This window comes from Sinocyclocheilus rhinocerous, unplaced genomic scaffold (genome assembly GCF_001515625.1).
Source record: "Sinocyclocheilus rhinocerous isolate Xijiao unplaced genomic scaffold, SAMN03320098_v1.1 scaffold2926, whole genome shotgun sequence".
In the NCBI taxonomy this organism is placed as follows: Eukaryota; Metazoa; Chordata; class Actinopteri; order Cypriniformes; family Cyprinidae; genus Sinocyclocheilus; species Sinocyclocheilus rhinocerous.
In genome coordinates, this window is record NW_015664991.1 from 208530 (window position 1) to 219400 (window position 10871).

At 36.3% G+C, this 10871-nt stretch overlaps 2 protein-coding genes across 3 annotated transcripts; one reads left to right on the forward strand and one right to left on the reverse strand.

Annotated features, from left to right (window-relative positions):
- Positions 1–2261: 2261 nt before the first annotated feature.
- LOC107730603 (40S ribosomal protein S29) lies at positions 2262–4233 on the reverse strand. The gene is made up of 3 exons (XM_016541463.1): positions 4125–4233; positions 2544–2643; positions 2262–2353 (listed from the first exon to the last, which is right to left on the reverse strand). The coding sequence occupies exons 1-3, from the start codon at positions 4184–4186 to the stop codon at positions 2345–2347; spliced, it is 171 nt and encodes a 56-aa protein (XP_016396949.1). The 5' UTR covers positions 4187–4233; the 3' UTR covers positions 2262–2344.
- Positions 4234–5369: 1136 nt separating this feature from the next.
- On the forward strand, positions 5370–10322 carry LOC107730605 (alpha-1,6-mannosyl-glycoprotein 2-beta-N-acetylglucosaminyltransferase-like). Of its 2 annotated transcripts, none has more exons than XM_016541466.1 (2): positions 5370–5540; positions 8520–10322. In XM_016541466.1, exon 2 carries the CDS (start codon positions 8728–8730, stop codon positions 10075–10077), a length of 1350 nt encoding a protein of 449 aa, XP_016396952.1. In that variant the 5' UTR covers positions 5370–5540; positions 8520–8727; the 3' UTR covers positions 10078–10322. The 2 variants fall into 2 exon arrangements, with proteins under 2 accessions (XP_016396952.1, XP_016396953.1); XM_016541467.1 differs by lacking the exon at positions 5370–5540 and adding an exon at positions 5547–5673.
- Positions 10323–10871: the final 549 nt, after the last annotated feature.

A 10871-nucleotide genomic window follows, 5' to 3' on the forward strand; every position in this document is an offset into this window, starting at 1 on the left:
TAAAAAAATAAAAAAAAATATATATATATATATATATACATAGAAATATAATTCTGGAAGATAAACCCGTCCTTTACATACAGCAACATAAAGCGTAAAAAATGGCATTTAAACGCCTCGTCACAACACAACTTTTATCATTTGAAATAAAACACGGTGATTTCGACACCAAACACGTGACAGCAGCTTCTTAACATGTTTATAACAAAACACTTAAAAACATAAAATACTCTTTTGTTTTGAACAATTTTGATTGAAAAATGTAACAAACTCACCTCAGGTTTGGGAGGCAACGTTGCATTCATTCCTCCAGCAGGCAGGTGGCGCTGTTTCCATGCGGTGTTTTCACTCGTTTACCCACTTACACAGGTACAAAAAAAACGGGCGTTTTTCGCTATACACGCTAATTTTTTATGTATTAATAACTGCATTCATTCTATATTAATATTTTAACATTAAAATATGTCGTTTGTTTGATAACTTGTAACAAAAAATATCGTAATGATGACTTTTTCGTATTCATTTTTCCTGGTTCACTTTTAAACAAAATGTTATTGATGAACTCCCATTTACGAAACATTCATGTTGAGATATTTTAGGACACAAATGTGCATTTTACTTCCCTGTATTTCCTGCTAATTTCTGTTTGCTTCTTTTAAACGTCATTTTGGTCCGTTTTTAAGCCGTTGCTTTAAATTATTGAACGTTAAACGTGACGAACGTGTAGCCAACATCAAATAACTTTTTCACATTTCCGGGTTTCTCAGCAGCAGCGGAAGTCGTCATAGTTGGGTTAACTTGAAGAGCAGTGAATGGGAGAGTACCACAAATATATATATATATATATTTTTTTTTTTTGCATTTCAATTTGCTCAAATAGCAATAGAAAAACTCCACAATAGTGTTTTCCTGACTTTCAATAAAAGGAAAAAATTTGAGAGAGACTGATAACGGCAATTTATGATGCTGATGACAAGTTAAACGCGTCATCACAGTCTTGTGAAAATAAAATTATAAAACTCCACCCAAGTGGAGGCGTTCCTCATGAATATTAATTAGCGCGTGCTGAGGGCGTCGGTGGTTGCGCGTCCAATCAAGTATCCTAATTAATATTCATGATATAAACAGAGGCTGGAATCGCCACGAGGTGGCCGTACCTTCCAGCGATCGGCCGGCTGAACACTTCCTACTGCTGTTGGGTGTATAGTTACTGTTGCTATGGTTACTGTCGGGCGTTCGCTTCCCGATCAAAAAATAATAAAGCGACAGAACACTGATCTATAATAGAGAACATTATATAAAGATCAGTGGTTTCATATAGAGAGTAAGTGACGCTATAACTTACAGTACTGTACAGTGGAGTTGCTATATACAATATTAAACAAAGTATGTACAGAATATACTTAGGAGTATGGACAGCAGCAATGTAAGAACCGTGGTAATAAATACAGATGGTTGTGTGTGCAATAGTATTGTTTTAAAATGTAGTCTATGCAAAATGAGTAGTGCAATAACATTTTTATAGAAATAGTTAACTGTGCTTTGTACAGTAACACTGTTAGCTTAATGTACAGTCTGTGCAAAATATGAATAGTGGCATTATTATTACTACCACTATTTTTAAAAACCATGGCATGAATTACTTTTATGGCACACGCATAAATTAAACAAACATGTTATTGTATCAGTACTGGCGTTGTTGCGGATGTTTGTATTAATTTTTGCACAACTCAATAGTGGAGTTATTTATTCTTATGTATCTGTTGATTGCATATTGTTCTTATTTAATTACACTGAGAATTAAAAAACAATTTTATTGTAGTTGTGTACAAGTTATTCTAATTCAACCCTTTTTCAGTGACTCTGGATAAAAGCGTCTGCTAAATGTAAAAACTATCTATCCACATATGTATATATATATATATATATATATACACACACACACTTTGGTCAAAATCATATTTTTACATCTCAAGTTTGCTTAGGTGTAATATTATTTGCATATATAATTGGTGAGGTTTACACACAACATTCCCAAGTCTACAATTTCAATTTACTGCAAAATGATTACAGCCAAACGATACCTCCTTTATTTTAACCATAGACAAGCATCATTAACTAGGATTCACTTCCAGATCCACGTACGTGAAATTTGTGGAAACAAAGCATAACCATCTATAAACCTTCAGATCACCAAATTCAAACATCTCGCAACCCTTTTTCAATCGTCTCTATAATGAAGAAAAACACACTGCGACATCTGAACAGAAACAAAAGCGATGTTTATTGAATGTTCCAGAGTAACTTCATGATGTGAGCTTGTCAACTCCACACACTCAAGAGTTTAGTCCAGCTGGATAAAGAGAGAGACCATAGTTAGGTTTGTTTTATGATGCATCAGTAAGTCACGCATCTAAATTATTAAAGCAGTCGAATGCAAACTCTACATTCATGTTAGCTTCCAAAATAAGCATGCATGGTTTAACTATGAGCACCTGCTGAAGAGCAGAACTCGAACACAGTTAAAAAGCATGAACACTTGCCTTGACGAAGCCGATATCTTTAGCGTATTGTCTGAAGCACTGACGGCACATGTTGAGTCCGTATTTACGGATCAGACCGTGTCTGTTTGAGCAAACCCGGCTGGAGGAAACAAGACAACAGGTTAGAAATGCATTCATACTCATTTTCTAGAAGACAGCATGCATTTAAAAAAAAAAAAGCAATTAGAGACCGCTGAATCCAAAATATATAAAAACACAAAACTGATTTATGATTTGATTAACTACTACTTTCACTATTAATTAGCACCTCACTATTAATAAGCCTTGTGGTTAATATTTGAAATGCATCAAAATAATTAACGAAAACCAATTTAATTAAATTATCAGTTAAGTTTATAATTATAATCTGCAATCAACCTTTCATATTAAAACTCAACTTCAAACTGAGATATTTGGCGAAGACGCCACGAGACTCGCACTTCATCAAGGGAAAGCTTATAAGTACATACTTTCATTTAAAGAGACAGTACACCCGAAAATGAAAATTCTGTCATCATTTACTTGAGTTTGTGGTCCCTATTGACTGTTTTGTTTCATACTATGGAAGTCATTTGGGACCAGCAACTGTTTGTTTATCCATATTCTTCAAAATATCGTTTAGGTTCAACAGAAGAAAGAAATGCAAACAGCACAAAAAAAAAAAATTATGTTCTAATTTAGGGTTTTTTTCATGTTCTATTATAAATATTAAAAAAAAAAATCTTGAATCAAGATGCATTCACCTGACCACTAAAGTGACTTGATATCAGAAGTCATGTTTTCTATATAAAAAAAAAAAAGTTTTTGCTTCAAACAAGCAAAAATATCAGCTAATGTGGTAAGAAAAATAATCTTAAAGGGGTCATATGATGCAATTTCATTTTTTCCTTTCTCTTTGGAGTGTTACAAGCTCTTGGTGGCCCCATTGACATTTTTGCATGTTTTAAGCAACAAACAACAACAAAAATAAAAACAAGTCATTTTACTTGTAAAGTAAATGTTTCTTGATTCAAGAATTTAGATATTTAAACTAAAAAAGGCGGCAAAAATACTAAGAAAATCGTTTTTTGCAGTGCAGGTTTTGAAACACGAGGCTTGAGTAACGTTAAAGATAGGATTTGTTATTTTAAAGTGAACTTTTGAATCCCTTTAATGACACGGAAAACAATAGCAGCTAATACTTTGCAAATACTAAAGGGATTGTTCACCCAAAAATGAAAAATCTTGTCCTCATGTCGTTCCAAAAACGTAAGACCTTCGTTTTTCGGATTTCATCAAAAATATCTTAATTTGTGTTCCGATAGACGAAGGTCTTGGGGGTTTGGAACGAGTAATTAATAACAGAGTTTCTATTTTAGGGTGAACTAACGTTATCTCTTTAAGGTTTAAAACTTTCATAGACGCCGTATTAGCAGAGCATCACTAGAGCTAGCCGAGTTAAAGCGGGAGCCGCCGCCATATTGGCGCCTCTTCATCAGCCATGTGCTTCACAATCAGACGCTTATAATAATCACACGACGCTCAAACACACGCGCATACACAGACCCTTCACATTAAACACAATGCTGAAGCAGAACTGACCAGGATCGGGATCCCTGGCCGTATTTTCTGGGGTGACTCCAGTAGAGCTGCTGGTGGCCCATCTCGTCTCTCTCGATCGGGATGAAGAAAAGGAAGTGGCGCTTGTGCGCAGGCGCAAAAAAGACGCGCTCCTTCTATGGAGCCGAGCGCTTCCTGCGTCAACAGCGCCGCTTAGCGGTCTAGAGGCGCATACATTAAAAATAACAACAATGATTGTAATAAGGGTCAACTGCAAAAAAAACAAAATATTGAGAAAATCATCTTTAAAGTTGTTCAAATGAAGTTCTTAGCAATGCATATTACTAATCAAAAATTAAGTTTTCATATATTTATGGTAGGAAACTTACAAAATATCTTCATGGAACATGATCTTTACTTAATATCCAATGTATTTTTGGCATAAAAGAGAAATGGATAATTTTGACCCAAACAATATATTGTTGGCTATTGCTACAAATATAATGCTGCAGGGACACAAGTGTAGCTAAAGTTACTGAATTAAAACCCAATTTTATTTTCTGTATAGATTTCAAGTTATTTTATGACTCTATATGGTCATAATTTAAAAGGAAAGCAGTTTAAACGGCTTCATTTCTGAAAAATTCGGGTACATTTCTGAATGTATTTTGAAGGTGACCGTTTCATTTTATTTTTGTCTTATTTATTTGTATGTTAATTTATAATTATTAGACATATTTTTTATTAAATCCTTAATAGGGCACTGATTAGGCCGGAAAAACCCATATTTTAAAATAATAAAATATTTTTAAATAAAAAAAATGTAATAAAAAATTATTTGCATACAATTTGTTTAAAAATATATTTACAAAAATATATTTTATACCAACATAATATGTTAGTCATGTTTTTATATATTTTTCAAAAAAAAAATATATATATATATAAAAGCATTTAAAAATATATCCAAGAAAATAGGTCACATTTAAAGCAAACCATATTTGTTGTGTAAACAAATATGTATTTTCTTGCCCCGAAATACATTTTGAAATATATTTTGGTAAGTTGAAAATTTATATATTTTCTGTTTCAAAAGTATATTGAGCTTCACTGTTTACAACATTTTTACCATATATTTAAAATAGATTTTGTCCAGAATAAATAGATAATGTCCATAACGTTCCCATGCAAGAATTAGACAAATTAGTCACAAAGTGGAAGGAACCCTAACAATCATTACGCTCGCGAAATATATCTAACATGAGCTTTGTTGCATGCATTGCACGCATTAAGCACAAAACGCGAATATTGTGTGAAATGTGACATCACGCGGGTCCTGACAGCGGAGGCCCCCAGAGGTGTGCTGATAATGTGGAGCCTGAGCAGTATGGCACGCGTTTTCAATTAAAATGCGCTTTTATGTGGACATGACAGCCACCATACATGCCTGCATCTGCGGTGAGGCTTTGGTTTTCTTTGCGTTTCTGTGTTTCGTGTGGATCTGCATGCGCCAGCTCTTCAATACTCCGCTTTAAGAATCGGTAGCAGCGAAGCTAACGAGTGACAGTGCATCACCACAATACACACATCGGTATGCATTCGCGTGCATCGATTATCTGTCATTTAAAACGAGTAATATCAACAAAATACAGCTTGTGTTGAATGCAATGGCATGCTTTTGGCTTTAACGCTTTTTCTGGCTCGCGCCGCTGCTCGCTTTAGCATGCAGCTGCAATGAATGCATACTTCTTTATTTTTAAACTTTAGCCTGTGCATATTTGTGCAGTCAAATGCTTTCTCACTTTTATGACGCTCTAGAATTGCATTAGTCGACAGTCGTGCAAATATGGTGTAAACATGGTCGCGTTTCCCGCATATTGTGGTTAAGCGCGTGCCGTGCAATGTATTTCCCGCAGGTTTATTCATAGCATTCATGGTCATAAAAATATAATGCATTAACCTGCTAAAAGCACACAGATCACGACATCTATGTAGAAATTAAGGGGTGTTTGTCTTGGTGATTCACTGCAGATTGTGGTAATTTAGTGAATCATATGCAGTACTACTGTAGTATTAGTAGTCTTGATAGATGTTAGGATAATCTGTAATGCATTAATTTAAGCAGCACTCATGATATGCATCATTGAATCAAGGTTTCATTAGATTGCATGCTTGTACTTTCATTAATGCATGCGAGTGTTTTGTTTTTTTCCCCATTTGAGAGGTTCAAAATAATGTTTTTATATTTTGCTGTAGTTCATACTACGTTGTTTTTGTCATTTATCTCACATAGTGTTTACTGTGAAATATTTGGTTCAGACTGGACATTGACAGTAAAGACAACGGTGCAAACTAGACATACAAGCAAGGAAAATAATATAAAGTATAGAATGTGGAATCTAATATACGTAAAATCTCTCGCCATGAGTGCTGCACTTGTACGTTAAGTTAAAATAGTTTAAATCTAAACTGCGTTCAGTATCATTCTGTAACTGTACACAAGACGGTATATATTGATATAAAATACCACTTTTAAGAATCTGTTTACATTTGTATCATGTGGGAAATCATGTAAATCATCTGATTGCACTATTTAGAAGCTACAGCGAACAGTTTCTTTGTATTGGAAACATTATTTTTGTATTTTATTATTATCTGTACTATCTGTTCTAGTCTTGTAATTAGCGGCTCTTTAGGTTAAATCCACAGAGACTAGTAATTAGGTCTGGACCCCTGTGGGTTGAATCCAGGGCCACATTTGTTATATTAACACTGTTTTAATACTATTAATCTCATGTTTCTTAGTGCACTTGGTAGAGAAAGATTTGATGCACAATGCAATATATCACAGAGTGTGTTGTGCATTTGAAATACAATCAGCTTTAATACTTGAGCCATGCATTTTGCCTTTGGTCAGCCATAAAAATAGCAGCGATCTAACAATAGGCCACATTAAGAGGTTTTGGCTTTTCAGCAAATAATCCTTTCTTGAATGCTTTTTTTGGGGGGGGTATTTTTGTGTACTTTGTCATTTTATGTAAATGATATCTTTTAGATGCATTGCTTAGATTCAAAAATATGTAGGCCTAAATATATAATTTCCATGCATTTGGATTGCAGTTTTACCATAAACAAACTAAACTTAATTTGATGCATATTTGTCAGTCATGCATAAATGAAAAGGGTCAGATTTCTACGTGTTTTAAATACACAGTAACCAGGTTTATATATTTATCATCAATAAATCTGCATTGTTTCAAAACCGAAAACTGCTTGTTCCACAGCTAACCATATTTCAACGTTTTTGTTTTTGTAACTGCATACATGTAATAGTTTTTTACAGTGAACAAATTTATGCTGATTCCAAGCCATTTGAATGCATGCATTTTAAAAACAGAATTGTTTAAATACATTCAAATAGATGCAAAAAATTAAACACCTTTTAAAAATATAATTAATTAAATACAAACAAATAGATGCAAATAGTTAACAATAAACTGGATAAATCTGACCTGTTTCTTTCATGTATGATTGACAAACATATATATATATATATATATATCAGGGGCGTAGCCATCATTTCAGAAGTGAGGGGGACAGAAATGTTATATATATATATATATTAATATAACATATATAAACATTACAATATAACATTTCTGTAATCTATATATTTGTCCATTTCCTCGTACGACTTCCTGCGCGAGAGCGCCCTCCGGCTTCGAGTATGAATGAAGCATACACTGCACGAGTGTTTAGCGCTCCGCGATGTTCATCTCGCCTTAATCTGGGTCCGAATAAAACATCAGATCATGCACAGACTATCCTGTCTCTTTGAATTTAAATCTATATTTATTCACACCGGCTCTTGAAAACCTCTTTGCGAACACACTTGCCCGAAAAAGTGCGGGGGACGAATTTACGTGATATTAAAAGTGGGGGGGACACGTCCCCCGCGTAATCTACGCCCCTGATATATATACATATTTAGTCATTTAGCAGACGCTTTTATCCAAAGCGACTTACAAATAAAGACAATGGAAGCAATCAAAACCAACAAAAGAGCAATGATACGCAAGTGCTATAACAAGTCTCGGTTAGCTTAACGCAGTACACAGCAAGGTATTTTTTTATTATATAATAAAAAGAAAACAGAATAGAAAAAGAATATAGCAAGCTAGCGTTAGAGGCCTAACATCATGCATCAAGTTTTTATTTGTTTGTAAAACAATGTAATCCAAACATTAGGAAATTTCATATGCAATTCAAATACATAAATCTTCAATTTGGGCCTAAATATTTTTTGGGTGTAGTTACTAAAATTCCATTGTTTACAATGAGTATTAATATTTTTTTGTAAGGTGAATTCAGAGTCTTTTGCAAATATACCTCAGACCGTGCTAATTAAAAATCACCCTTTTGATTCATTTTCCACAGGTTTTAAAAGGCGACTCTAAGAAAAATGCCTTATGGGAAACACCGTCATTCGATTACATTCCAGAATTAGAGGACCAAGAATAAGCTGCATTTTCTATGATAACGTTTTGTACCCAATCTGCTGGCGCAGACTTTTATTGCATCGCAAACCTGCCGTCCTCGTCTCCCGAATCGTGTCTCCGACCGTCCCGTGAGGCGACTGCCTATCATGAGATTCCGAATTTACAAGCGAAAGGTGGTAATACTGACTGTAGTGGTGGTCATCTGCGGATTCGCCGTCTGGAATAGCGGGAAACCGAAAAAGTTTCCCAAAGAGGTGGAAACGGGTAAACGGAGTAGCGTTGGTGGTCAAGAACAAATACATGTCACGATCCCAGTAACCCGTAAAACTATCAACGAAACTCTTCCGGAAAAACTACAAGTACAACTACAGGCAGCTGCCAAATCCGAAGCGGACAACGCAACTCTGGTGTACAGAGGAATCGTCTTTCAACTCAACTTCGACCAGACACTAAGAAACGAGGAGAAGTTTCGTTCCGTGCGCCAGAAGGACGACCTAGTCGTCGTCGTCCAAGTTCACAACCGTCCCGAATACCTACGCCTGTTGGTGGACAGCTTGAGGAAAGCGAAAGGAATCGAGAACGTCTTGCTGATATTCAGCCACGACTTCTGGTCGCCGGAAATCAACCGGATAGTCACGTCCGTCGACTTCTGCTTGGTCCTTCAGATAATCTTCCCCTTCAGCATCCAGCTCTATCCTCAAGAGTTCCCCGGGAACGACCCCAGAGATTGCCCTCGAGACATTCCCAAGAAAGATGCCTTAACCCTAGGCTGCTTAAACGCAGAGTACCCAGACTCCTTCGGACACTATCGGGAAGCCAAGTTCTCGCAGACCAAACACCATTGGTGGTGGAAGCTGCACTTCGTTTGGGATCGAGTCCGAGTCTTGAAAGAACACCAAGGACTCTTATTGCTCATCGAAGAGGACCACTACCTCGCCCCCGACTTCTACCACCTTCTCAAACTCATGGTGTCCCTCAAGAAAGAGCAGTGTCCCGACTGCGACATCTTGTCTCTAGGAAGCTACGGACACGTCAGCTACTCCAGCAAAGCCAACAAAGTGGAGGTGAAAGCATGGAAGTCCACCGAGCATAACATGGGAATGGCGCTGAACAGAGATACCTACCAGAAACTCCTCAGATGCACCGATGCCTTCTGCACCTACGACGACTATAACTGGGATTGGTCGTTGCAGCACCTCACCGTGACCTGTTTGCCCACGTTCCTGAAGGTCATGGTCAGCGAGGCGCCTCGCGTCTTCCACGCCGGAGACTGCGGCATGCACCACAAGAAGTCGGCTTGCATGCCATCCAGCCAGAAGACGAAGATCGAGAACATTCTCCAAAGCAGCGGGAACCAGCTATTCCCCAAACAGCTGCTCATTACAAAGAGACTCCCAGCTTCCGGAGCCAAAGGAGTGGCTCCGCACGTCAAAAACGGAGGCTGGGGAGACATCAGGGACCATGAACTCTGCAAGAGCTACCTTCGATTGCAGTGACTTTGTATTGTTTTTGCATCCTCTAATGAAAGCCTTTATGGACTATTTCTTCCTATTGCCTGTTTTATTGAGATATTCCAAATAAAAAAAGTATGTGGCATTTGGATTTGGTGGTTATGAGCATCATTGAAGTATTATCACTGAAAACAAGTGTTATTGTTGTCATATTATCTATTATTAAACAGCATTTTTGTGCCGAAGAAGACGTTTGTATGTAAGATTTTACGATCTGCAAAAGCATGAACTTTCTTATATATATATATATATATATATATATATGTATGTATTATGCATATAGACAAGTGTACTTTTGATCATAATTCCACCTTCTGTTTACGGTTATGCTAAAACGACGGGCTATTTTTGATATGCAGATGAACTATTTTCTATTTGCTTGAATGTGACTGACCGTTTTCCAGGTGTAAGGTTGTGCTTCATATTGAACGTATTGCAGTATTAGAATGGTTTTGAAGCTTTTGCAAGACATTAAAATTGCATTGACTATCTCGCACTCCTCATTAGCCCCTTATAGACGCTTTGCCCCATTTACACAAGCTTTCGGATCTCTGGCCTCAATCTTCACAGATCTAACAAAGTGTGGGTAAATAAAGCCTTTGGAGCTAGTTTGTGACGTTTTAGGAGAACTATAGTTTAGGAGAACTATAGTTAGTATAGTGAATGTAATCAGGGTTGTTAGCATAAACTAAAACCATAAACAAAAAAGCATTAACTGAAATTACTTATGTATACATATATATATATATATATACAGTGGGTACGGAAAGTATTCAGAC